Genomic DNA, 26,925 nt, shown 5'->3' with positions numbered 1-26,925 from the left:
TGTAATTGGAATTTAATAGAATTACAAAATCTTTTTGTTGATCCCACTAAGAGAAAATTTCCAATCTGAAATTTTTTTGAAGAAATGCTAGTCTTACTTGAGAACAATCTTCCAAAACTCCGCCCACCTTTGGATTTTAATTGTATTACCTTCAACCCTGCTACAGACTAGCGACCTGTCCAGGATGTCCCCTGCCTTCGCCCACAAGTGGCTGGGATAGGCTCCAGCAGCCCCGTGACTCCGAAAGGGACAAAACGGAAGAAGAATGTATGAATGAATTAATGAATGAATGAATTCCTTCACACAAAAAAGAAAGAGTAATTTGTATGTTTTAAGTTTGAGCATAGGTATTTGTTTCACAAAAATCTCATTATATGAGGAAAAAAAGTTTGGTAAAAAAACAAAAGTCTGTGTTTTTTATGAGGAAACAACATAGATTTGTATTAGGAATAATACACCATTTTAATAGAAAATACAATTCTTGTTTCAGTAAGATAAATTATACACAGCCTTCTGTCAAAAAACCTTAGAAGCTGCAATAGAGAAACATTTTATTGTCTATTTGACATAAATACTTTAGTCCCTATTTAGAATTGATTGCATTGTTTTTACTCATCAACTGGAAGGAAGTTTTTTTAAACACAATAGTTCTTTGTTTTTTTCAGCATTGTGATTTTTGCATTTTTCTTCATCAATAAAAAGTTCCACCTAAAAACTATTTTATCATTTAAGTTTTTTTATATAATTAGAAATTAATTTTTATATGAAACGGTCATTTTTAAAGACTCACACTGAGGGAAATTGTGTTGTTTTTAACATGTCCTTGTGGCGTTTTTCTCATGATGCAGGACATATAGAAAGAAAATTAAGATTTAAACTGCATTTCTGAGTATTTCTTCATTCAAATCATATTGAATCAGGAGCAGAATAAAAAATGCTGTTGGAAAAAGGGCTTATTTGTGACGTAGAAAATACGCTCAGTGGGCTCCCGCCCACAACTCAGAGGGGAATTTCTAAAGACTCTGCAGAAACTATGTCCCAGAAAAAGGCACAGGTTTTTGGGATTTTGGCCCAAAACTGCGCAACCTGAAATATTTGAAAATTGATCCAAATATGACCGGAGTGGGACTTTTTGAAAGGCTTTTGTAATATATAAGTATGTTGTAATGTTTGTATTTTTATCTGAATAAAGTGTAGTACAAATGCTGCAATAAACTGTTCAATAAACTAGTGATTTAAAGCTAAATTGGAGATTATTTGTTGTAGTTTATGTTGTCACTTTGCTCATTGTTGCCTGAGCGCTGGCAGCCAGCAGAGACACCACGTGACTCTACACCGTAGCGAGGGCCTGCTGCTGTTTGTTCAGCCTCAGAGGCAGAGAAGAAAAATGGCGGCTCAAAGCGGATCTGGACGGGACGCCGGGCTAACGTTTTGAGTTTTTATGCCCGAAGAACACCGGGGGCTCCACGGGGTCTCCGCACCGTCGCGTCCCTTGCCGGCTGAGCTTCGCGGCCGTAGCGGTTTCGCTGGCGTTTGCGTATGCCAAACCGACGCACGGAGGGATTTCAAAAATAATAGAGACCTCGTCTATTATCATGAGAGGGAAAAGGGGCAGGCAGGCCAAACCGCTACAAACCGAGGAACCGTCCCCAGCTTCCACCAGGGGCTTACGACCGAGGAGGAACCTGAAACCCCGGTTTCGGGACAGCGGGGATGAGGACGGCGATAGCCCCATAAGGGAGAACCCCAAGCCGACTAGAAGGAGGAGAGGGGGATCTGGAGCGTCAACACGGGGCAGGGGACGAGGCAGAGGCGGCGGCGGCAGGGGAGGCAGGGGCGGACGGGGTGGAAGGCGGACGGGGGCACCCAAAACAGTGGTGTACGACGACCACGAGAGCGACGAGGACGACGACGCGGTGAGCCTGAGGTCGGAGGAGGACGAGTTTGTTGAGGAGGAACCCCAGTCTGAGGAGGACGAGGCCCTCAAAGAGGACTCCGACTGCCTGGAAGATGATGTGCTGGACGAGGAGGAAGATGCTGCCAGCTACTGCACGGAGAGCAGCTTTCGGAGCCAGAGCACACACGCCAGCACTCCGGGTAAATGAATGCACACTCACCGGCTCGAGCAGCCCACTGACATGCATTTTGGAGAAAAGAAACAACAACCCCTTTCTGAATGTTGCAGGAAGCTATAACCTTATCGTCCAAAATGGAGAATGCACTCTGGATGAAAACAGGCCTCAGTCTGCTAAATGAAGCGGCTACATGTGAGCTGAGGATGCAGCCGCAGATCAGCTTGTTGCCATAACTTAATGTAATCAAATAATACTAAAAGATTGTTTTTACAATCGCTAAAATATTATTTTTTACCCATAACGCACCGCTGTATCCTTATCAAAACCATAGCTGTTAGCATGCTAATGCTAGCAAATAGCACAGATGTAGTGTTACCTGCTTCTTTTAGTGTGTTTTCAGCCTAATGTTATATATAATTTGATACCCAATAGTTTACGGCTATTAAATATAAATAAAAACACAAATGTGTTCATTTAAACCAATTTAAACAACCAATAAAGAAGCCAGCTAACCTAGCATGTTAGCCGTTTTTCCCACAGCTTTCACTACTTTGTCAGTAAATGACTTAAATGTTTGGGTTTGGACTTACTCACAGTGCATTTACCCCACTGCACAGGATAAAATATTCGTGATGCGGTCACCGTTGGTGAGTCCAAACACGTCAGATCGTGTTTCCCTGTGTGCTGCAGGAGGAGGCAGACTCATTAAGCTAATGATGACAGTGAGGAGCCATGTGCAGCAAAGGTTTATCACAAGATCATCAGTGTGATTTCACATCACATTAGGCTCGCTCTTTTTTTTAATAAGTAAATATAGCTGCAAGAACTCATAGAAATGCAGATTCATGGCACCTAGAAGCCATTCTATTCTTTAAAGACCCACTGATGAAAATTGTGTTTTCAACATTTTATTGTGGCATTATAACTTTTAATTAAGGTTAAAGTTGATTTTCTGAGTTTTTCTATATTCAAATCATTGCGAATTAGGACCAGACGGAAAAAAAAAGGTGTTGAAAGAACTCTTGTGTGACATAATAGTTACTACGCCAAGCCACAAGCCTTCTGCTCCGCTTCATTCGGATGCATCCACTTGCAGACAAATAGATCCACGTACGTTGTCGTTTTCCTCATCCAAAAATCAGAGGTGAATTTCTAATGCACTCCTGCAGCTCTGCAGAAACTATGTCCAATAAAACAACAAAGATATTATGATTTTGGCTAATAACAGCAAAATCATTATTAAAAGACCACTGAAATTTTTTTGAAATTTCAGTGGTCTATCAAGTTCTAAATATTAGTTTCTGGTGAGGTAAAATGTGTTGTTGTTTTTTTTTTACCCTTCAGGGAGGAAGAAACTTCCGGTTCCCCGTCCTCGTACTCCCATTCTTGAGGACAAAGAGATTCCTTCTCTTGAGCTTCCAGAAACGTCTGAGGACCTCCTGGTGCCGAACGAGGAGCTGCTCAACATCACCTCCATCTACGAGGTCCTACGGAATTTTAGCACGGTGCTACGGCTTTCCCCCTTTCGCTTCGAGGACTTCTGTGCAGCGCTGGTCGGACAGGAGCAGTGCACGCTCATTGCAGAGACCCACACATCCCTGTTGAAAGCCATCCTCCGAGAGGAGGACTCTTCCAACACCACCTTCGGCCCTGCGGACCTTAAGGACAGCGTCAACTCCACTCTGTATTTCATCGATGGGATGACGTGGCCTGAGGTGTTGCGGTCTTACTGCGAAAGCGACAAGGAGTACCACCATGTTCTGCCACACTTGGAGATGGATGGTTATCCCTGCGGTCCTCTAGAAAGTAAGATCAAGGTGCTACAGTTCTTGGTGGATCTGTTCCTCACCACCAACATCGCTCGCGAGGAGCTGATGTCGGACGGCACGATGCAGTACGATGACCACTGCCGCGTGTGTCACCGGCTGGGCGACCTGCTGTGTTGTGAGACCTGCTCAGCAGTCTACCACCTCGAGTGTGTGAAGCCGCCGCTGGAGGAAGTTCCTGAGGATGAGTGGCAGTGTGAGATCTGCGTGGCGCACAAGGTGTCCGGGGTGTCGGACTGTGTGACAGAGGCGCAAAAAAACAGGCCGTATATCCGCCAGGAGCCCATTGGATATGACCGCCACCAGAGGAAGTATTGGTTTCTCATTCGGAGGATTATTGTGTAAGTTTGGAGCTCGCTGTCCTCCATGTTTACTTTCTGCACCATCAGCGAGGAATGTGGCCTAAACCACAGCTTTACCTGACCTGTGTACCAGATGACAACATGGAGTCAAATTTAAACCAAAAAAAGTCAACCTGAGGAATTGTATGAATGATCTGTTCTAGGAAGGGGTGACTTCATTCATTTGTTGTTTTCAGAGTTTTAGGGCCACCATAAAAGAAGAAGAATAAATCTAAAAAAAACAGTTTTAAAATTATAAGGAAAAAAGTCAAAATTTTATGAGACCAAAGTTATATGAATATGAAAAAAATTAAACAAATCCCAAGTTTTTGTTTTTACAAGAAAAAAGTCGTGCTTTTTCAAAAATGAAATATTAAAATTAGCCTTTTAAATTTTTCAGCAAAGCTAATCAAACAGGCCTGTTTATTTGCGTGAAATAGGAAGGGCGAATCTCGCCAAATCTTTATTTCATCAAATGTACAACTTTATTCTCATGAAATTACAATTTTATTTTTTTCAATGATTTTTCCTTGTAAAATAGCTTTTTTTAATCAGAAAGTTATGATTTTATTTCTCGTTTTTTCTTAACTGTACAACGTAATTATCATACAATGTAGACTTTTCTCCTAATTTAATGACTTTTTATCTCATCATTTTCTAACGTCGTGCATATTTGGTGGCTTTCCTTTATAGTGGCTCTGATACTCTTGCAGAAGTGTCGTCCTGCTTAACCAGAAAAATATTTTCTAAGAAACAAGGTTGTATGTGGCCAGCCTGCATCAGCAAAATTCACGTCAAACAAAGAAAAACACATTTTATCTCACGTCTACCTGGGACGCTTAAATTGTCGCATCAATCCGCAAACATTTACAAGTAAAGGCCAAGTTTTCACTAACGGAAAAAGTGCCATATTTCTGCACGTCTTTGCAGCCTTTATGGCGCTCACGATGAGCGGTTTAGCCCTGATGCCTCGCCCAAAAGATAAACCACATAGATCCTTATCTTGTTTTGTTATGAAATCACTTTGACCAACAAGACGGAGGCTCTAAATCAGACCAAAGTGACACAAACTCTGCAAATTATGGTTTCACGCTGTCTCATTTGTTCCTGCTCTGTCTACTTTTGCCCAGACTAAATGTGAAACAGCTGGAAAGAAAAACTGGAAATTCTTAGGACAGTTTCTTGGCGTATAAAATGCAACAATCCTCCAAGAATTTGGTCATTTATTTAGTTTGTAGAGACGTGTTGTCCAGGCTCGCAATCCTCATCTGCAGTCATTCTCCGTTGATCAGTGAAATAGTTTGCACATTGCCGCCACTTGAAGCTCTTTCAGAACAGCGAGCATGTTATGGAAGAGAGCTCCTCCTCACCTCTGAACGTGCTGTTCCTCCTCTCCCCAGTGAGGAAGACGGGGAGCACGAGAAGAAGAAGATCTGGTACTACAGCAGCAAGGTGCAGCTGGAGGAGCTCATGGAACGGCTGGATAAGGAATACTGGGAGACTGACCTGCACGCCACCCTGGAGGAGCTGATGGAGGAGGTGCAAGCTCACATGGACATCACCGAGGAGCTGACTCACAAAGCCCGGGGCAACAATAAAGCCTACCTCACAGTTGTCAATGGTAAAGAGCTGACCTGTTGTTATAGTTTAGAAGGTAAAAGCACATTTTTCACCACTCCCCCAGGGGATGGGTCAAATGCGGAGAACAGATCTCGCACACCTAGGTGTGTGACAGATTTAGGGATTTCATTTAATTTGTCTGCCTGAGCTGTGTTCAGGAAGCACCTTAAAGCGTTTTTTTATCACTGTCAGTCCCAAGTAGCAGTTTTCCCCTCATTTTCCCTCTTCTCAGTCAGTGGTCAAACTGAGGAGTTTGCTGCTGAAGTCTGGACAGACTTCAACATCTGGATGTGTTGGTATCAAACTTTCTCCACGTGACCCTGATTCCCGCTCTGACAGATAGCAAGGTGCCGGTCTTTATCTTGCACTAGGATCCTGGTAAAAAGGAGACTCGATAAGGTTCTCCGTCTGCTAAAATACACGAAAATTTGATTTTTGGAAACTTAATATTTCTAAAGAAGATTTATTGGCCTGGTGGTCTTGATCTTTCTTTGGTTTGTAGCTGCTTCAGGACTTTTACTTTGGTGTTTACCTCACAGACATGCAGTTTTTCCTAAAGAATTTAGACTCATCTGTGTTTTTGGAAAGGTTTTTGCTATCGTTACCACTGATGCTGCTTACACACCAGGGATGTGATGCGAGCTCAACGAGGCGCTGAACGAGCATTCTTGCATGTGCTTTAGCATACGGTGTTCACACTGGACTGTCACTACCCGACACTAACGGTATGAGTGGAAGTGGGGCAAATCTCGCTCCTGGCTTTTCTTTCCAAAATATGAAAGACTTGGCACAAACACCAATCCTTCATTTCTCCTCCATGATCAATTTTAAAACTGTTGGCACTTCTGTGTTTTGATGAGTTCAGGTGGTTTAAGGTTCAATGGTCACATGCTTTGTATGTACAACCCGAAAACGGACGTGAACATGGAATCCTGAAACATAGTTCCGCGTGTTTACATAGACTTGCTTCCGAGCCCGGTTGCATCAGTTTCATTTATAACCTAAATCAGCCTGAAATACAACATTTTTTCTGATGAGTTTTTAAAGCCAAATCTTGTTTCTCTGTTTTATAGTTTTCTTTTTGTCTACAACAAGAAGCAGCTAGAAGCCCCTAAACATGTTTTCCTCCATTCTGCATGTCATTCTCTCAATCACGCGGGGAATGTACTTGAACCCTGGTCTTGTTGGAAACGGCGCCCTCCCTCCGTTTGTCTCATGTTGCCCTCACGCACAGATGTGTTGTGGTTGGCTGCCTGGATGAAAACAGGATGTTTGTTTGTAGATGTGGTCACGGAGCGTTTGAAGATCCGGCGGGCGGCGAAGCAGGAAGCTAAGAGGCGAGCAGAGGAGGCGAAGCAGGAAGCCGAAAGCACCTCCATAAATCCAGCAGAGGAGAGAGTGGAACCCTCATCGGAGCCTGAGAAGGCAGAGGGATCCGAGTCGATGGAAGATGGGAGCTCACAAGGTAATCCTGGGTTTGTCCTGTCTGTGTCTCATCTAAAGCTACTGGTGTTTCTGCACACGCGTGGACCTCAGTTTGCTGCAGAAATGTCAGGCCAGTCTGTGCTCGATGTTCTTCTCTTCATTGCAAACGGACATCCTGACTCTCCCGGTACTGTTGGCCCTTTCTGCTGCTCCCCAGCCGCTTCTGTTCAGCCTGCAGCAGGAGATTGCCCCGCCTCTGCTCACCAGGACCCCCCTGGACCTAAAGCAGAATCATTTGATTCCAAACATAATGAAGCACAAGCAGCAGGTACTCCTGAGCCAGCCCCTGAGCCGTCCCCACCCCCACTGCACGTCCCAGAGCCTTCGTCTGGCTGTCTTTGTTGTTTGCAGCATGCTGGTCCATGTCATGCTCTCCGTCTGCAGAAGCACCTGTTTGTTAGCAGGGCTTTAGGTCAAATACCAGCACAGGCTGCCGCTAAAAGCCTAGTTCTTCATTTCCTGTGTTTGCATGTTTGTTTTTGGCATGAGATCTTTGAGGAGCTCCTCTGAAGGAAACAGAGGTCATCTTTCATTGCCCTACACAGAAACCTATTTAAAAAATGAACCCCATAATTCCTACATCTGGATAAATGATCCTAAATGAACTTGGAAGTGACGGATGTAGCTGGTATAGCAGGTTTCAGTTTGTATTGTCAGTGCACCTGTTTCTCTCACAGAAAGAGCTTGTTTTCTTCAGTTATGTATCATCAAAGAATTTTGCTTTCAGCCTCAAACTTCAGGCATGTCTGAAGGAATCATCTGGATTTTGTTAGACGTCAACACTTCTTAGAATTTCTACAAAAAAAGCCCTTCAACACGAATACTCCTCATTCATACTTGATGACGGAGGGCTGCTGATGGAGCCACAGCTGCCCTGGAGGCAGACTGACAAAGGGGGGGGGGGCGCCTACAGCCCCTCTGACCATCATATGCATTCATGCGCCCTGGAGACAGGGGAGGGGGAAGTGTCTTGCCCAAGGACACAACGACGGTTGACTGGGGGGAGCGGGGATCGACCCTCGGATCCTTTGACCATTGGCCTACCTGCTTAACCGTCTGAGGCGCTGCCGCCCAAAAAGAGAGTGTCCAAAATCCATCTCACTTCATGATGTCGCTCATATAAAATGTCTTCACTGTTTGATGTTTTCTCCACACTGCAAATGTTTGTCACACATCTTTTATTCCAATTGCTCAGTTTTGCATGCAAAGGACTTTTTCTTATGCATTAGAATAAAAACAGTTTTCATTCTCTTTAAAGCATGTTTCTCATTAGATTTATTTTCCTTCAGACGAGCTCAAAGCGGACTCTCTCACACCAACCCAAGATCCACCACATCAGCCTAGTGACCAAGATCCTGCAGGTGTGAGCAGCACAGAACCAGAACTGTCGGACCTGGCTGACAGGTCCTCCCAGTCCTCATTCACCAGCCAGGACAGGACCGGTAAGCATCCCTGTGGAATGCTGACAGAAAGCCGCTCTTGTGTGTGGGGGCCCTAGTTGTTGTTGTTCTAATGTTATCTGTTCCCTGAATGACAGACGACAACGAGAGGATGAAGAGCAAGAGAGCTGCAGGGTCGGAGCTGAAGGCCCAGACATCCAGAGGCAGCAAAGAGGTGAAGGGATGCTTTCAGCCTAAAACACAGATGGAAGACTGAACCCATTAGCTGTTTCTGAGTGAGCTGCACAGGAACTGCAGCTAAAAACCCATCATGTTTCCTGTTGTTTCAGTCGTCCCCCGTCCCCTTCGACTGCGACAGCTGGCGCCTCAGCCTCCTAAAAAGAGAACTCGCGTCAGGTTTGAACACCTTGTTCAAACTGGGTCAAGAAGGGAAGTACAGGGTCTACAGCAACCAGTACAGCATCAACCTGCTGGCACTCAACAAGCATCAGCACCGGGAGGACCACGACAAGAGGCGGCACCTCTCCCACAAGTTCAGTTTGACCACGGCGTCCGAGTTCAAGTGGAACGGCTCCATTTACGGCTCGAGGAGTCTCACCGTTTCCACGCTGCGTCTCACCATCATCCAGCTGGAAACGAGCGTCCCGTCTCCTTTCATGCACCCCAACTGGGCATCACACAGGTACAAACACAGGAATGAAGGCTTTGGCTGGAACTCTTCACAGCAAAAGTTTTTGTGTTTGGATTTAACTTTGATGTATTTTTAAAACGGTTGGTCTTTGTTTTCCACAGAAATAATTGGAACAAAGCGGTACAGATGTGCAGCAAAGCCAGAGAATTCGCTTTGGCTTTGGCAATCCTGGAATGTGCAATCAAGCCTGTGGTCACGCTGCCAATCTGGAAAGATTCACTCGGACATACAAGGTAGGGGGAGGATGAGACGGTGTGGGTCTGAAACGGCCATATTTTTGTCATCTTGGGTTACTTTCCTAAAGACTGAACCAAGGTTTTCGCAGGCCATTAAAAAAACAAAACACAAGATCTTCAGTTGCAATAAAAATCCAGCAGATTTCAAGAACTTGTGTGAATCCATCTTCTACTATTTACCCTGTGAGGGAAATATTGAAAGACCCACACCAACGGAAATGTTGTTTTTGGTCTTTTTAACATGTTTTTGTCGCATTTTTCCGATGATGGAGGACATGTATAAAGAAAATTTAGCTTAAAATTACATTTCTGAGTAGTTCTTTATTTAAATCGTGAATCAGGAGAAGAAAAAATGTTGCGTGAAGAAGAGCTTATTTGTTATGAAGAAAATACGCTTTGCAGCCCACAAGCTCCCCGCTTCGCTCCATTCTGATGGATCTGCTTGGAGACAATTATTTAGCTCGTCTCTGATGTACAGCTGCATAATGTTAGGTTGGAGGTGTGAGGGGCTGTAAGCTAGCTGGAGAACCTGGTAACAGAGAGCTTTCAGCAACAGGATGGGAAAAGGCGGGGCGGGCTTGGTTTGTGCCAACGAGATCGAGAACGAGAGCTCCACCTAAAAAAGAAAAGCAGATCCTCCAAGAGTGGATCAAGATATAAAGTGCCAGGAGTACAGAGAGATTTTGCAGATTTTTTAGAAATAAGTAAAGGTGTGCTGTGTGCAGAGCAACAAGATCTGGAAATGTATTTAGTCAAAAAAAGTCTCTAAAGCTTTCAAAAAAGAACAAAGACCAGACAAAAACAAAAACATCATGATGTATCATTTCTCAAAATTTTAAAATGAAAATAAAGGTTTCCTGTTTTTAGCTTCTCTGCTGTTTCTTTTCTTCAGGCTGCATCGCATGACTGCCATGGAGCGGGAGGAGAAGGAGAAGGTAAAGAAACGAGAGAAAAAACTTGAGGATGAAGAGATCCTGCAACAAGCCACATGGGTGAAGTACACCTTCCCCATCAAACACCAGGTAAAAGGGCCCTCCGCCCATCAAGTCTGCATGTTGGTGCTTCATCTAAATGTTGGTTCATCCAATTTTTTTCCCGCTGTATCTAAAGGTCTGGAAGCAGAAGGGCGAGGAATTCCGAGTGACCGGATATGGGGGCTGGTGTTGGGTTAGTAAGACACGCGTGCCGCGGTTTGTCCCAAGGCTTCCAGGAAACACCAATGTGAACTACCGCAAAGACCTGGAAGGTAACGGCCAGGCCAGATTTCAGGAACATCCGTCCACAATTGCCAAACCCGACTGCAGTTCTTTAGAAGATGACAGCAAACCTCAAACCATCAAAGAGGAGAAGCTGGAAAAACCAGAAGAGATAAAAGAAGAGGAAAAAATGGAAATTGAGCCACCAACTTCTGCTTCTACGGAGATTAAAGGTAAAACGAAACAATGCTATCAGGCTAGCATATGTTTGTGTTTTTTTAATGTGCTGATGTCTTTGGTTCTCTGATGCAGAAAAAGATCAACTCAAATGTGCTGCATCCCCGCCTGCTGAAGAGGAGGAAAACCAGAAATGTGAACCGCCCAAGAAGGAGAACACAGAGTCCAAACTTTTCTACGACGTTGTGAACGTCAGCGAGGGCTTCCAGCTGCGGACAGCTTATAAGAAAAAGGTGAAGCCGTCCAAACTGGATGGACTCTTGGAGCGGCGGGTCAAACAGTTCACGCTGGAGGAGAAGCAGAGACTGGAACGGTTGAGACTGGCGGCCCTCCAGAACAAAGCAGCAGCGGCTGCAAAGCCTACAGCTGCAGTTAAAACTGAAAGTTTCAAGAAACAAGAGCCTGCAGTGACCCCAGGGGTCCGAGCGGAGGAGGAGAGTCTGCAGGTGAAAGACCACGTGGTGAAAAAACTGGAGTTTGATCAGGAACACGCCAACATGACCAGCAGCACAGACGCCAGAACACAAGCAGTCCACGGAAACGGCGAGGACACCAGTATCCACAAAGAACTGAACGGAAAACCCGAACCAAACCGCCACAAGAACTCTGAAGACACTCCGATGGAGGAGATTTCTAAGAAACGAAGCTTCGAGGAAATGAAGCAGAGCAGCAGAAACTCTGAAAATGAGAGTTCAGAGGTGACCCAAAGCAAGAGCAGTACATCACAGGTCAACGGAGAAACTCCACAAGAAGATCCAAACAGGAGCTCCGACTCTGCCAGTCAAGTCCAGGAGGGCGTGAAAGAGCCTCCGAGAGAGCATTTAAAGTCTCTGATGAATGGGAACCTCTCCAACATGGCTCATCCACCCCCTCTTAAAGTCCCAAAGGTAGAAAACCACGTTGGAGATGAGGAGGGGCCCCCAAACAGGGATGGGCCCATACCTGCGAGGCTTGAAGCGCCAGCTTCTCTGGGGAGTAAAAATCCAGAAAACTGCACCAACAGTGAAACTTTAAAGACTCCCATTCCTAACGCAGCTCCACAGGAACCCAAAAACCCGCCCCTTCATGACACGCCTGACGTGACGTCCAGCAGGTCACTTCCCCCCAACAACCAGCACAGTTCGGGAGTCGCCTCTTCCCTCAAGAAAAGATTTGGCGACGCCAAAGTCAGCACTTCTGCCGCCGCACCAGCTGCTTCCATGACCATAAGCAAGGAGTACTCCACCAGAGACCGCGTCACCCTGCTCAAGTTTTCCAAAACCAAAAAAGCCCGCTCTGGAACCGCCCTGCCGTCCTATCGCAAGTTTGTGACCAAGAGCAGCAAGAAGAGCATCTTTGTCCTCCCGAATGATGACTTGAAAAGGCTGGCCAGGAAGGCCGGCTTCAGAGAAGTTCCCATCTTCAACTACAACGCCAAGCCGGCCACAGACATCTGGCCGTACCCGTCACCAAGACCCACCTTTGGGATCAGCTGGAGGTCTGTCGCACATTCAAGGCGCTTTTACACCATATGATGCTTCAGAAGTTCCAAACGTCTGCACGGTTTCTAAGAAATGCCTAGAAATGAGATAATACAGTTAAAATGAAAGAAATGAGAGGAGTGAAGCCATTTGCTAACACTAATCCAACGCCTCCTTTCAGTCTAGGCGTTTCAGCATATTCTACACACAGAAAATACCTGAACCCCAGCAAACCTATACATTACTCCCAAACATACTGACCGGATGTCGCAGTAACTGCTAAACCAATTGTTATTAATGTTAGACATGTCTTTATTATCTATACTTCAACAGTTTCGACTAAAATTTGATAATTGTGTCGTTATGCTATGATTTCTTTACTATTTTCCAATTAGATTTCCACTCGGATCATCTTTTCCAATCTACTGTGGTTTTATGAATAATTATGCCATTTTTACCCAAATTTATGTAAAAAAAAAAGTCGTTTTCTAGGACATAGTTTCTGCAGAGTGGCAATCGCTCATTAGAAATTCACCTCTGAGTTGTGGGCGGGACCGTTGACACGGAGGAACCCCCCCCCCCCTCCCCTCCCTGTGGCTGAGAGCGTGAAACGGGGAGCTTGTGGCCCACCCAGCATATTTTCAACGACACATATAAGCTTGTATTCAACGGACTTTTTACTCCTAATTCACAACAATATGAAAAAATTAAAACTCATACATGCTAATTTGAGCTTACGGTAATTTCTTTCATAAAAGTCCTCCATTAACAGAAAAAAGACACAACAACATGTTCAAAATACCATAATACAATGTTCTTCAGAGTGGACCTTTAAATAAACGCCATTGCTGTTGATTATAAACCTCATCCTGCTCATTTGCTTCTGTACATTTATGATTTGTTTCTTGTAAACCCTAAAACAAGCAAGAAATCCTCCGGCTGTTACCTGTAACTTAGATTATTTGTATATTTTTAAATCCGCTAACAGTGATTGAAACCATATTTTATGAGTAGAGTTTGACTGTTTGATTGAGGGTGGATGTAATCCTGAAAGGAGATCTCTTCTGTGGGTTCAGGTACCGCCTGCAGACTGTGAGATCTCTGGCAGGAGTCAGTTTGATGCTGCGACTGCTGTGGGCCTGCCTGAGGTGGGATGACATGGGCGTGAAGCCGTCTTCTGCTGTAGGAACCACCCGCAAAGGTCAGAAACGTCTGCTTTTAACCCTTTAACACCAGAGATGTCGCTAAATAACAGACGTTCTTTGACCTACTGTGACTTTTCGGCTTTGCACCGATACCATCTGAAAGGGGCAAAGCTGCTTTTCGCTGCAACAGAACCAGCGGGTTAACGTTGATTTTGTAAACTCTTCACCACTTTAAAGTGAAACCACAAGGCTCTGGTGGTAAAGGAGTAACCTCAAGGGGGAAACTTTGCCCTCAGTTTGCATTTCCTGAAAGCTGAAGCTGCTTTTGTGTCTATTTTGTTTACCTGACGCCTTTGATTTTTTCTATAGAAACCACGGACACAGACATAATCACAACTGAGATCATTAAACGAAGAGACGTGGGGCCTTATGGCATCCGCTCAGAATACTGCATCAGGAAGATCATCTGCCCCCTGGGGAATAGAGACACCCCCAAAGGTAAGAAGAAGAAAAATCTTATGTTGAAATATCAACACGCTGTTGAACATTTTCAGAACGTTTGTTTGTTTTTTGGGGGGTTTTTATTAGCAGAAACTCCGACTCCCCAGAGGAAAGGTCTTCGTTCAAGTGCCTTGAGGCCCAAAAAGCAAGAGCCAGCCAAACTGTCTGGACCTGTCGCCGTGGAGACGTGGGTGCCTGAAGAGGAACTGGAGTTATGGGAGATCAGAGCTTTTGCAGAGAGGTGGGAAGCAAGCGGTCCTCCGTGCCTTTTTATCAGGAATTCCCTTCTCCTTCTAGCCTTCACCTTTTTTTGTTGTTGCAGACTGGAAAGGGAAAAGTCCCAAGGAATAGACTCCTCCAAAAGCAGCAGCACTCTAAAGACAGCAGATGAAGTGAAGGCCCATTTGGAGCATCAGCTGAAGCAGGCCAGACTGGCAGCTCAGCAGGTGAGTTCGGCCAGAGCGGCTCCTGCCTTCTCTGCTTCCACATCCGCACCCGTCTGACCACCAGCACCAACGTCTTCTGTTTGTAGAAACGCCTCGAGCAGCAGAGACTAAATACGACTGCTGCCACTTCCACCACGACCACCATCACCACCACTGCAGCCAGCACCCCCACGACCCTGAGGGCAGGACAGGCGCCCACCGGAGCTAAAATGGTGCTGGCCTCCAAGCTCGGCTCCACAGTTCCCTTCCAGCAGGACAAGAACTTCCACCAGTCCTTTGCTTCCTGGGTTAAACAGGGTCAAACCACCAACAGCTCTGGTGAGCAGCAGCAGCAGAAGGAGGAGGAGGAGGAGGAGGTGGAGGAGGTTATCAGGAGTTAAAGTCTATTTTGACTACTTTCTCGGTTTTATTTTAGTTTTCAGTTTTTCCCCAGTATTTCATTTTTTAACATTAGGGAGCCGGTTTAGCTCGTGCTGGTTTGCGGCGCCTTCCGTCCGTGAAACCAGGGTTCGACTCCGGGCTGCTCCCTGTTCCCTTCTCTACTTCTGTGCCGGTCCCAAGCCCAGTTGCTTTGAGAAGGTTGCGTCAGGAAGGGCGTCCGGCGTAAAACGTTGCCAAGTTTACCATGCGACTCGTTCGCTGTGGCGACCCCTGATGGGAAAAGCCGAAAGGGAAACTACATTTCATTTTTTAACATTAGAATGTTGGTCAAATGGGCTTACAGCCTCTTTGAATAACACTCTGAGAGGAATCATCTGAACTCCAGTGAACCATCAGATTTTCCAAATCCCAGCTCCTGGGATTGGACACCACAGACCTCATGGTACGTGGCACAGCTCCTTTCGGCTGGCAGCGGCTCCGGACCGGCATTCCTGCTGCCCTCTGCTGGGAAGACCGTTTCCTACTCCAGAGAGCAGGAAACGGTTGTGCTTGGAGCTCATGCCTTCCAAATGTTGCTGATATGAAGATGTTTTGATGCTGCTTTCACACCGAGCGCGGTTCACGCAGCAAATCTGCATCCGCCACAGCTGTTGACGCACGTCAGATTCCCTGCTCCTCCAAAAGTGTGTCCTGCCGCGTGTGGGAGGAGCTACTATCAATAGTTTTGCTGGCACGTGAAAGACGCGGATGACATTGAGAGACCAGGATTATTTATTTAGAAGAGCTCTACAAAAGCATCGGTCACCACGTCTTCACGTCTGGGTTCATGAGATCATTCAGAGACTCTCGCGGTACGGCGAGCTTCACCATCTACTGCAGCAGCTGCGTCTGAATGACGGCGCTTTCAGTGGTGCTTCCATGTCTCTGTGACCCAGGTTGATGACTTTCTGTCACAGGAAGGAGAAAAAATTAACATAAATTCAGAGGACCTTTTTTTGTTATTGTCTCGATCCAAATAAGAAAATATCATAAAGTTTAGGAGGGGAACAAAAAGCAACAATCAGCTTCCAAGTCTCCATGTTGGTTTTGGACTTTAGCTGCTGATCATCAACGTGTCATGGACCAAAGCTGAGTCCCTGATTGGTTGACAGGATGCAAGTTCCAATATTTGAACTTTTCGCCTCTTTGCCCGCTCACTTTTCGCAAATATTATGCGAGCATGAATGAAACATGCTTGACCTGTGTGTGTTTGTTTGCACAAGCATGAGCTTGAAAGCTGTATTTGTATTGTGTACATGTTGATGTATGTGTGTGATGGTTTTTTAGAGCCAACAGGTATGTTTGTAATATTTGAGTGTGTCTGTGGAGATTGATCGAGGTCTTCCACTTTCGGCTTCTCCCATCAGGGGTCGCCACAGCGAATGAGTCGCATGGTAAATTTGGCAATGTTTTACGCCGGATGCCCTTCCTGACACAACCTTCTCAAACCGGGCTTGGAACCGGCAGAGGTAGAGAAGGGAACAGGGAGCAGCCCGGAGTCGAACCCGGGTTTCACGGACGGAAGGCGCCGCAAACCAGCACGAGCTAAACTGGCTCCCCTGGAGATTGATCGAGGTGTTGTTTTTAAAAAAATGTCAGGGTCGTTAATTATTATTATCAGTAACCAATATTTGGTGCTGATATTCATTTGCAGTGAAAGTGCAAATTTTGATATTGGCATCAAAATTTAGAATAAAACAAACACCAGCAAATAACTTTGTTCATTTAAAAATAAATAAGTCAGTAAAAAAACAAATAAATCAGTACTGGTAATTGGTCGACCCCTACTTTTGACTGTCATCTACATTTGATCGTAATTATGAGAAACCTCCAGCTACTTGTTGCCTCTTTTCATCCTCTACTTCCTTTATCCTCTATCTCTAACATCCCACTGTCTTTCTCTTTGCCTTCCCGTCCAGTTAACAAGAAATCAGTGCAAATTACTCATTACTAAGTTTAGTCTTAAATCCAAAAGGGGTTTATACAAATATACACCTCGTTTGTCAGAAGATTCATAACCCGCTATTGAACCCACTATTGTAACAGAGGCCTGCAGCTCTCATCTGTTTGCTGCTGGACAGGGCAAGCAGGAAAAAAAAGTTGCAGAAAACACGCTGCCTCTAGAGAATCGTACTGCGCCCGCCGCTCAATAAATACCTCAGGATTTCTCACCATTTTTCTCTCTTTTTGTTTTTCAGTAAAAAGCCATATTTCTTTGAATTCTTGTCGAAAATCAAACATACACGTTTCATTGAATTACTTCTGGTCTAAAATAAAACTGCTGTTTTTTGAGGGCATTTACTTCAAAAGGGTGCTGCTCTGTCCTCATCATCCATCTTTCTCCTCTCATCAACAGGTGCAGGTCAGCAGAAAGTTGTCAGTATTTTCCCATCTGGGCCTCCAGCAAACCTTAGGACCTACAGCGCACTACACCCTACAACGGGCAACATCAACCTCAGATCTGCGCCCCCGTCCTCAAACGCTCAGCAGCAGGTGCAGTGACGCTCACCCCACCAGCTTTGCTTTTAATGAAACGCAGCTCCAAAGGACGCTCACTAATGTTTGAACTTTTGTTTTTAGACCGTCACCACGGGAGGCCTGACGACCACAAGCACAGCGGCGCCCGTTTCTCCATCTACCTCCACCATGAGAAATTCAGCTGCAGCTCAACAAGGTTTCAACTTCTGCAAACTAATGTTGTTTGTGTTGTATGTTAAAAAAAAGAACTAATCAAATGTAAACTCTTGGTGCAGCTTCACCTCAGCAGGCTTTGACCCAGATGAAACGTAATCATCAACCAGCCGTCACAGGTTCTGCAGCAGCATCTCCTGCCCCTGCAGGACAGAACTTTGCTGCTCCGGCCCAAAAACCCCAGCAGGGTCAAGTCAAGCTGACGATGGCTCAGCTTATGCAGCTGACACAGGGGGCACAGGTAAAGGACAACCCCTTTTTCATTTAACCTTGAATGTTGTCGTTTATGAGGCTGAAGATGGGTTTTGTCTAAAACTATGCAGGGAGGAAACCCAGGACTAACGGTGGTGATCCAAGGTCAAGGTCAAACCCAGGGGCAGCTTCAAATCATCCCACAGGGCGTTACTGTCATCCCCGGTCCTGGTCAGCAGTTAATGCAGGCCGCCATGCCCAATGGTCAGGTGCAGCGCTTCCTCTTCACGCCTATGCCCCCGTCCTCCTCTGCTGCCCCTTCCCCAACTGCTGCTCCTGCAAAACCTGTCCCCGCCCAGACCCAGATACCCACCCAAGTCCAAGCACAGGTCCACACAACTCCATCCTCCATGGCCCAAACACAAATGACGGCACCACTGCCCGCTCCTACACACATGTCAAGCCCATCACAAATTTTAAGCTCCGCCCACAGCCCAGTTTCTGCCTCTGTTCAAACCCCAGTGGTTGCTACTTCACCTGCTCTGCCCCAGGCTGTGGCTCAAACTGCCCTACAAACACAGATCCCTGCCACTGCACCATCACCTGTCCCTACCCAGTCACTGGGTTTGGTTGGAGCGCAGTATTTAACCTCCCCCTCTCCATCGGTTTCAATCCAGCCTCCCTCAAGCCTGAGTGTGACTCCTAGACAAGTCGTGGTCTCACAGCCCCCACAGAACCAAACCAGTACCCACATCCCTGCTCTGACACACAACACCACCCTAATACCCAACACCGCCCTGACACACAACACCACCCTAATACCCAGCACCGCCCTGACACACAACACCACCCTAATACCCAGCACCGCCCTGACACACAACACCACCCTAATACCCAGCACCGCCCTGACACACAACACCACCCTGATACCCAGCACCGCCCTGACACACAACACCACCCTGATACCCAGCACCCCCCTGACACACAACACCACCCTAATACCCAGCACCGCCCTGACACACAACACCACCCTGATACCCAGCACCGCCCTGACACACAACACCACCCTGATACCCAACACCGCCCTAACACACAACACCACCCTGATACCCAACACCTCTCTGGCACACAACACCGCCCTAATACCCAACACCGCCCTAACACCTAATACCACCCCAATATCCAACACCACCTTGACTCCCAGCTTTGCCCTGACACCTAGCACCACCTCTACGCCAAACACCACTCTAGTTCCCAACACCGCCCTGGTGCCCAACACCACCTTCACATCAAACACCGCCCTGGCGCCCAACACCACCTCTACACTTAACACCACCTTGACATCCACTGCCACCTTTACTCCCAACTCCACCTTGATGCCCAGCACCACCTCTACACTTAACACCGCTCTGACACCCAACAACACCATCTTTACATCAAACACTACCCTAATGCCCAACGCTTCCCTGACATCTACCACCACCTTTACACCAAACACAACTCTGACCACCAACACCGCCCTTATACCTAACTCCACACAGATGGCCAGCACCACTTTTACACCCAACGCCACCCTGACGCCCAACACCACCCCTGTTAAGAGTACATGTTTGCTTTCAGTCCAGAGATCTCAAATCCACCCACAGCCCCTCAGTCCTGCCCAAAGCTTAATTCCAACATCTGTTCCAGTGCAGATGTCTGCTCCTGCAGCTGCTTCATCTGCAGTTACCGTCAGGTCTCTAATACAAGTTGCTTCTGCAGCAGCTCCATCCAACTTGAGCCAAATCCCAGTTTCTCCCTCACTACCTTGCCCTGTCCAGGCTCCAATGTCTGCCCTTACACCTATTTCTGCCCCAGTCATGACTGCTCTGTCTGCTCAAAGTCCCGTCCCATCACCAGCCAAGCCAGCAACCCAGATCCTCTCTGCAGTTTCTGTTCCTCCACTTACAGCTGTAGCAAATGCTGTTGTGACACCAGTCACAGCCACCTCCACCACACCTTCAGTGCCAGGTAAGGACGATTTCCACACCCTGAGTGTTTCCTTTGAGGATGTTTCTTTAAGCTGGTCAAACTTTAAAGCTTCACTTCTTTCCTGTTGTAGCTCGGATAGAGCAGAGGGCAGCTCAGCCCCAAGGTTGGCCTCCAGCTTTCTCAGAACCTCAGACTGCAGTTCAGACGGCTCAGCAGGCTGCAGCTCCAGTCACACCACCTGCCCTGGTGTCTGTACCTGGCTCTGTATCAGTCCCCACAGCCTCCCCCATTACTCCTTCGCCTCAGCCACCCCTGACTCCGCCCACTCGAGCACAAGTCCAGCCCACTGCTTTGATATCCACACAGCAACTGCCGCAGACCATCTCAGCAGTGCAGGTTCATGTGAAGGGGATACCCGTTTCCTCTGTGGTGTCCCCCACAAGACCCCCACAGCCCCAAGCCCATACTCCTCTTCAGCTCCAGACCCAAATGTGCGCACAGGTTCAGCAGATGCCACACATCCAGACTCCTGCTCAGATTCACCCCCAGATCCAGGTTCAGTTCCAGCCCAGAGCACAACTTCAGCCGCAAACCCAAATCCAGCTGCAGTCCCCAACAAAAAGTGTGGCCCCGCTGCAGACTCAAACCCAAGCACAATTCCAGGCCCAGCTGCAGTCCCCGACCCAGGTCCAGTTCCACCAGGTACAAGCATCATTTCAAACTAAACCACAGACTGAACCGCAGCTTCTATCCCAGCCACAGACCCAAATTCAGCTTCAACCTCAACCCCAGATCCAATCCCACCTCCTTCCCCAGGTCCAGGTCCAGCTTCAGCAGCAAAACCAAGTTCAAACTCACTCGTCCCTGCAGCCCCAGCTCCACATTCAGTCACACGTCCAGACGCAGCCCCAGTTTACAGTGCAGGCCCCACAACCGGCCCGGGTCACGCAACAGCTTCAGGTCCAAGCCCCAACCCAAGTCCAGGCGAAACTCCAAGTCCAGTTCCAACCTCAAAGTCAGTCTCAAGTCCAAACACAGCCTCAGATCCAGGTCCAGTCCCCCATCAGGCATCAACTCATCACTGTTCCAGGTCTCCAACAGCCAGTCCAGCTGCTGTCCGCTCTACCGCCGCATGTTGCAGCTCAGATCCAGGCCCAGATCCAGGCGCAGGCCCAGCAGCAGGGAGGCGCTGTTCCCCAGCAAATCAAGCTGCAGCTCCCCATCCAGATCCAGCAGAAAACCGGCCCAATTCAGGCCCACCAACTCCAGAACATGGTGACCATTCAGGCGTCAGCAGGAGTTCAGGAGCAGCTTCCAAGGATTCAGCCACAGCAGCAAGTCCAGCATGTGCCAAAGAAGAAGAAACACAACGAGGCTAAAAGGGAACAGGAGCAGAACACGCAGGTGTTAAGTCCTAAAGACGGCTCGCAGAAGCAGGTAGGCCCTGAGGAAAACAAGATTCCTTTGCAGGTGATTTGTATTCTTATTAACTGCATTTTTCTAATGAATATTAGGTGTTAGTGAAGCAAAATTCTGCAGTAGAACAGCTGAAGCAAAGGAAGACCCAGGCTGCTGCAGAACGAGAGGAGAACCAGAGGTTTGGGTCTCCTAATGTCACATTTACCCAATCTGAGTTTGATCTCACTTCATTTCTGAATGTTACATTTTCTGGAAGACTCCTTTTCTCTAAACCAGACAACGCCTCGCCTCACATAGAATTTTCTGCCCTCAGAATGATCGTGTGCAACCAGGTAATGAAGTTCATCCTCGACAAGATAGAAAAGGATGAGAAGCAGGCCGCTAAGAAAAGGAAAAAAGAAGAGGTGGTGGAGCAGAAACGCTCCAAGCAGAACGCCACCAAGCTGACCGCGCTGCTGTACAAACACAAAGAGCAGCTGAAGGCTGAAATCCTGAAGAAGAGGGCGCTGCTGGACAAGGAGCTGCAGCTTCAAGTGCAGGTCTTTAGAAATTCCACCACAGAGATGTAAACTCTGTGAGACGGGATGCAAAGTTTCTGCAGTACATGAGCAAAACAGATTATTCATGAATGCTTTTCCTGTCAGGAGGAGCTGAGGAGGGACTTGGCGAGGCTACAGCGAGAAAAGGAGAAGGCCCGGGCTGCCATTACCCAGGCCGCCGCAGCAACGGTGAAGGCGGCTGCCGCCGCCCAGTCCTCCCACCTCGTTCAGCCGCCACAGCTCCCCCACGCCACGGCGCCTCCGTCCTCCACCCACAAGCGCAAGAGAGACGACGAGAGAGACAGAGAAAAAAGCAGAGATCGAGACAGACACCACGAGAAGACCAAGAAACGGGACAAAGACAGAGAACGGGACCGGGATCAAGAAAAGGAGCGTGATCAGGAGCGCGACAGACACCGGGAGAGAGACAAAGACGAGGACAGGGACAAGGACAAGGACCGAGACTCCAAACACAAAAAGAAGAAGAAGAAACTGTCTTCTACCTCAAAAGATCACAAGAAGGACACCAAACTGTACTGTATCTGCAAAACGCCCTACGACGAGTCCAAGTACGCTCGGCACCAACCATCTCCTGCACATCAGACATCACTGATGCCGGTTGTTGTCGTAAAAGTTGCCTTTTTCTCCCAGGTTTTACATCGGTTGCGACCTGTGCTCCAACTGGTTCCATGGCGCATGTGTCGGCATCACGGAGAAAGAAGCCAAGAAGTTGGAGGACTTTGTGTGCAGCGACTGCAAGCGCAGCCAGGAAGGAGGCTGCAGCGAGGAGCTGTACTGCATCTGCCGGACGCCGTACGATGAATCCCAGTAAGGCTCGAAGGGATCCACTGAAAATTCGCCGTCTTGTTCCAAAGCCGGTACTGATGCACAGCAATGGCTCTCCTGCAGGTTTTACATCGGCTGTGACCGCTGCCAGAACTGGTACCACGGGCGCTGTGTGGGCATCCTGCAGAGCGAAGCCAATCACATCGACCTGTACGTCTGTCCACAGTGTCAGTCCACAGAAGACGCCATGACAGTTTTATCGCCCCTCACAGACAAGGACTACGAGGGCTTAAAAAGAATATTGCGTTCATTGCAGGTCGGAATCCTCTCGTCTACACACAACACCTTACTGTGGTCCCTCGGTTTTCTCAGGAGTTATTTTCTAATAACACCAACACCAGACAGTAGGAGTATAGATGTTTTGAGGCTGTAAAACTCCTCACTGCACGCTTTCTACTCTTTTCTTAAACAACATTTTCCCTTTTCTCTCTTGTTTAAACTGTCAAAGTTCTAGTTTTATAGAATGAAAACAAAGATTTGATCGCATCAAAGAATTATGCAGCTCTGGAAAATGGAACGCTTTCTCGACAGGAGAGACGGCACGGAGATTGATTGACAGTAGAATACAGCCAAGCACAACACTCATTACAGTTTGCTGTTATCCATTAATTAGTAAAACATGCAAGTTTGCCTAGAAAAAAAACTGCTAAAGGTGAACCGCAGTATAGCGAGGGATCTCTTTAATTACTGTTATAATTTTAAATGTGGTTTTCATCCCTTTTTTGTCTTTATTGTTATTTTGCTTTTGTTTTTGCAGTCACACAAAATGGCGTGGCCTTTCCTAGAACCGGTGGATCCCCACGACGCCCCAGATTATTATCGGGTCATCAAGGAACCAATGGGTAGGAGCGAACGATGAAAAACAAACCGCAGAAGGAAGTGAAGCACGGCTCACTGACGCCATTCCTGACTTTCAGATTTCTCCACGATGGAAACCCATCTGCAAAAGCGACATTACCAGAAGCTCACGGAGTTCGTGGCAGACGTGACCAAAATCTTTGACAACTGTCGCTACTACAATCCCAACGACACCCCCTTCTTTCAGTGTGCGGAGGTGCTGGAGGCCTTCTTTGTGCAGAAGCTGAAAGGGTTCAAGGCGAGCAGGTAAGACGAGGCAGCGGCTCTGACGGAAGGTTCAAGCTCGGCTTTTTTCCTCTGCCCTCCGCTTCTCGGCTCACTGCGAGCTCTGACCGGCTTCGCTGGATCAGTCCTGTCGCTTTTCCTTCTCCTTCCATGACACTTTGTTTTTTTTCCTCCACCATCTGCATGTGTGTCTTAAACTTACAACACTAACTCAGTGAAAGCTGGAACCAATTCTACACACTCGGATAGCAGTTTCTTTTTAATGTGCTCATGGAATTCATATGCAGTCATTTACAGAAAAAGCTTAAGGGCATAAGAATCACAACTAAAGCAGTAAACCAAGAAAAATGTCATTAATTGAATTTAAGAACAGAAATAAATGCCAATAGTCCAGATTAACTCCTTAAATGCAAGAGATTAAGGCTAAAACCGAATTATTCCCACACTCCTACATTTATCCTTCCAAGCAGAGAGTTATGGAAACATAGTGTCTCAGAAACTCAAGTTCTGGCACCATTACAGCTCCAAATGCCCCTACAGTTGGAGGGGTAGGGGTAGTATTCAGATTCAACCTTAATACCATTCATGTTTTTACAGGGACTCTTCAGCTCAGAAAAATGCCACAAGAACGTGTTAAAAACACCAAAAACACAACTTCTTTAAAGGTTAAAGACTTCCAGCTGTCAGGCACTGATCTAAGATGGTTTTCATTGTCAGGACTGTTAGGTAGAATGAAGATAAGCCTTCAATTTCAAGTAAATCTTATTCTGAAAAATGTTTGAAGCAACATTAACAAAAATCCATTTTTACAGGTTTACTTTGGAAAGAAACACAATGTCAACTTTTTGTTTGCATTATCATTTAAACACTTCCTCTTAGCTTAGCCAGAATACGCTCATATTTGAAACAAGTCACCATGAAGGGGTAAACATGCATTAATTAAATATAACCTTTTATTTTCTAAATAAAAGAACAATTGTTTTATATTTTACATCGTATAAACGTATTTAGTCCGACAAAATGTTTTCAAATGTTTCTTGCCTAAAAGCAGAAAAGTAAGCTTCAAATGACATTTTTGAGAATTTCTTTACTCAAATTGTTGTGAATCAGTAACAATTATTTGTTACTTAGAAAATACACCGGGTGGGCCTCAAGCTTCCTGCTCCACTCCATTCTGATGCATTCATTTGTGCACAAATAGACCCATGAACGTCTTTGTTTTCCTCCTCTGAGATGACATCTGGCTCCAGACCGCACGCCCGGATAGCTCCAATATTGCTCGCCATTTTTGTTGTACTGCTAATGTTAGGTTTAGGGTGTGATGGGCTAGCAGGAGAGAGTGTAAACAGAGAGCTTTCAGCAATAGGAAGTGGAAGGTCCTGCCCACAATTTAGAGAAAAAAATTACTAACGAACTGCTGCTGCTCTGCAGAAACTCTGTCCTAAAAAACAACACCATCCAAAAGGATTTTAGCTAAAAACAGCATAATGATAATTAAAATAGATCAAAAGATAATCAGAGTAGGACATTAGACATCTTTTGGATTGTTTTTATTAGCTCTTTAGAGTTTTCTCCTTTTCACAAAGCAGCCATAATAGAGTTGAAGTTTTCTGTCCAGCATCGGTCACATCAGGATCATTTGCATCGTCTTGCATTAGTGTCTGTTCACCTTTGGTGCATGCTTTTGTTTGAAGCCATCCCATGTGTTCTTTCTTACAGATTGTCAGATTCTTAAGTGGGCCAGTCTAGCTGGAGTCTGGACTGGATGCCGGGGTCTCTAGTGATCTTTAAATCTTCTTTTTTTTTTGTATTCAAAACAGAAAAAAAAAAGATCCCAACTACTGATAATGAAAAAGCAGCCATGTCGACATTTTCATTTCCCTGTTTTCTGATCGACACCCAGTAGGAAGGATTCAGTGGGATTTTAAATACATTTGGGTTTCTAACCTGTATTTATTTGCTAAAAACATCTCAGTTTTGGATTAGATATGTTAAATATGTTGTCTACAATGTATAAAGCTGCACATTTTATTATGAGAGAGATATATTTATGCAACTTTTCTATGTTCCTTCACCCTCAGTTTGACCCGTCTGCATACTAAAGTGACTATGTACGTTTTAAATAATGATGAAAACCAAACATTTTAGATTTTGTTTTTTACATTCTAAAATGTACTACAAGAAGGAGGGATTTGTTCCCACTGCCCCTGATTTTGTAGCTGTGGAAAAAGAAAAAAAAAGCACCAATAAATGCATTCCAGTGTCATCACGCCAACATGGCTGCATGATCCCGACTCTTGCAGCTTCTCTGTCTGCCTTTAAGCTGTACAGATGTGTAATGTGAAGAGCTCTCAACAGCTGCTCTCTCTCCACATCCTGTAGGTCTCATAACAACAAGCTTCAGTCTTCTTCAGCCTCTTAGAAAGCGTTGCACATTGAGCAAACTAAATGCACTTGCCTAAAAAAAAAGGCTTTTCTGAACTGAACTCTGTGATGCTCCGGCGTGCAACCAGCAGTGCTGCTTTCACAGGACCAGTCAGGCGGGGCCGCCCCCCTTCCCGTTTAAAGCTGTACGGGGACCTCTCTGGACCTGTCTCCATCTGCGGGCCTGAACCGAGGAGCAGAAACACCTGAGGCATTTCAGGAGAAAGTTTACCTCGGAGAAAACTCTTAAGGAGCTCTCGTATTTCCATGTATCTTTATTTTTTACCTTTTTTTTTTTTTTTACACTTTGTGGAAAGATTTCTTTCGACCATTTTTGTGGTCATCATGTCTGCTTAACCGCTCAGTGGCTGAGTTCTACTGAGCATCATGTCCAAATGTTCAGAGTTCAAAGTGGAACAACGTTTTGCATCCATTTCCACTCATCCTTCAGTGGCATAAAAGACTGTTTTTGGGACGTTGCTAATAAACTGTAAAACCTACTGAAAGTGCAGTAAGAAGCTGAGGAGTTGCTTTGCAATTGTGGCCGTCTGACGAGGGTGAAATAGTTGAAGGTTCCTGCCCCCTTTGTAAAAGTCATCAGATTTGAACTTGATTTCTTTTTTTTGTATTGCAGCTGAACACATATTGATGTATATGGAACTTAATAAAACTGAAGACTGA

General features: G+C 46.2%; 1 protein-coding gene across 4 annotated transcripts; it reads left to right on the top strand.

The window, feature by feature from the left end:
* Positions 1-1,360: 1,360 nt before the first annotated feature.
* LOC101155276 (nucleosome-remodeling factor subunit BPTF) lies at positions 1,361-26,925 on the top strand. 4 transcript variants are annotated; one of them, XM_011478546.3, is made up of 30 exons: positions 1,361-2,097; positions 3,420-4,242; positions 5,643-5,863; positions 7,145-7,327; positions 7,505-7,615; positions 8,637-8,789; positions 8,885-8,961; positions 9,077-9,429; positions 9,540-9,671; positions 10,567-10,696; positions 10,785-11,103; positions 11,183-12,584; positions 13,644-13,768; positions 14,082-14,210; positions 14,304-14,454; positions 14,536-14,659; positions 14,746-14,977; positions 17,436-17,572; positions 17,660-17,753; positions 17,833-18,011; positions 18,094-19,972; positions 20,064-21,370; positions 21,448-21,530; positions 21,666-21,891; positions 21,997-22,460; positions 22,543-22,719; positions 22,801-22,993; positions 23,495-23,579; positions 23,655-23,841; positions 26,203-26,925. In XM_011478546.3, the coding sequence occupies exons 1-30, from the start codon at positions 1,596-1,598 to the stop codon at positions 26,240-26,242; spliced, it is 10,218 nt and encodes a 3,405-aa protein (XP_011476848.1). In that variant the 5' UTR covers positions 1,361-1,595; the 3' UTR covers positions 26,243-26,925. The 4 variants fall into 4 exon arrangements, with proteins under 4 accessions (XP_011476848.1, XP_011476847.1, XP_011476849.1 ...); XM_011478545.3 differs by having other exon boundaries at positions 14,301-14,454; XM_011478547.3 differs by having other exon boundaries at positions 14,301-14,454; positions 25,540-26,925.

This window comes from Oryzias latipes, chromosome 8 (genome assembly GCF_002234675.1).
Source record: "Oryzias latipes chromosome 8, ASM223467v1".
Classification (NCBI taxonomy): domain Eukaryota; kingdom Metazoa; phylum Chordata; class Actinopteri; order Beloniformes; family Adrianichthyidae; genus Oryzias; species Oryzias latipes.
The sequence above is the reverse complement of the archived record's forward strand: the minus strand, read 5'-3'. Positions and strand labels throughout refer to the sequence as shown.

Bases quoted from the DNA above. Each gene is read 5' to 3' on its own strand.
- LOC101155276 (XM_011478545.3), top strand. From the start codon at position 1,596: ATGAGAGGGAAAAGGGGCAGGCAGGCCAAACCGCTACAAACCGAGGAA. The intron at 18,012-18,093 runs GTAAAGGACAAC...AAAACTATGCAG, and splicing joins AGCTGACACAGGGGGCACAG to GGAGGAAACCCAGGACTAAC. The intron at 23,842-26,202 runs GTAAGACGAGGC...CACATCCTGTAG, and splicing joins AAAGGGTTCAAGGCGAGCAG to GTCTCATAACAACAAGCTTC.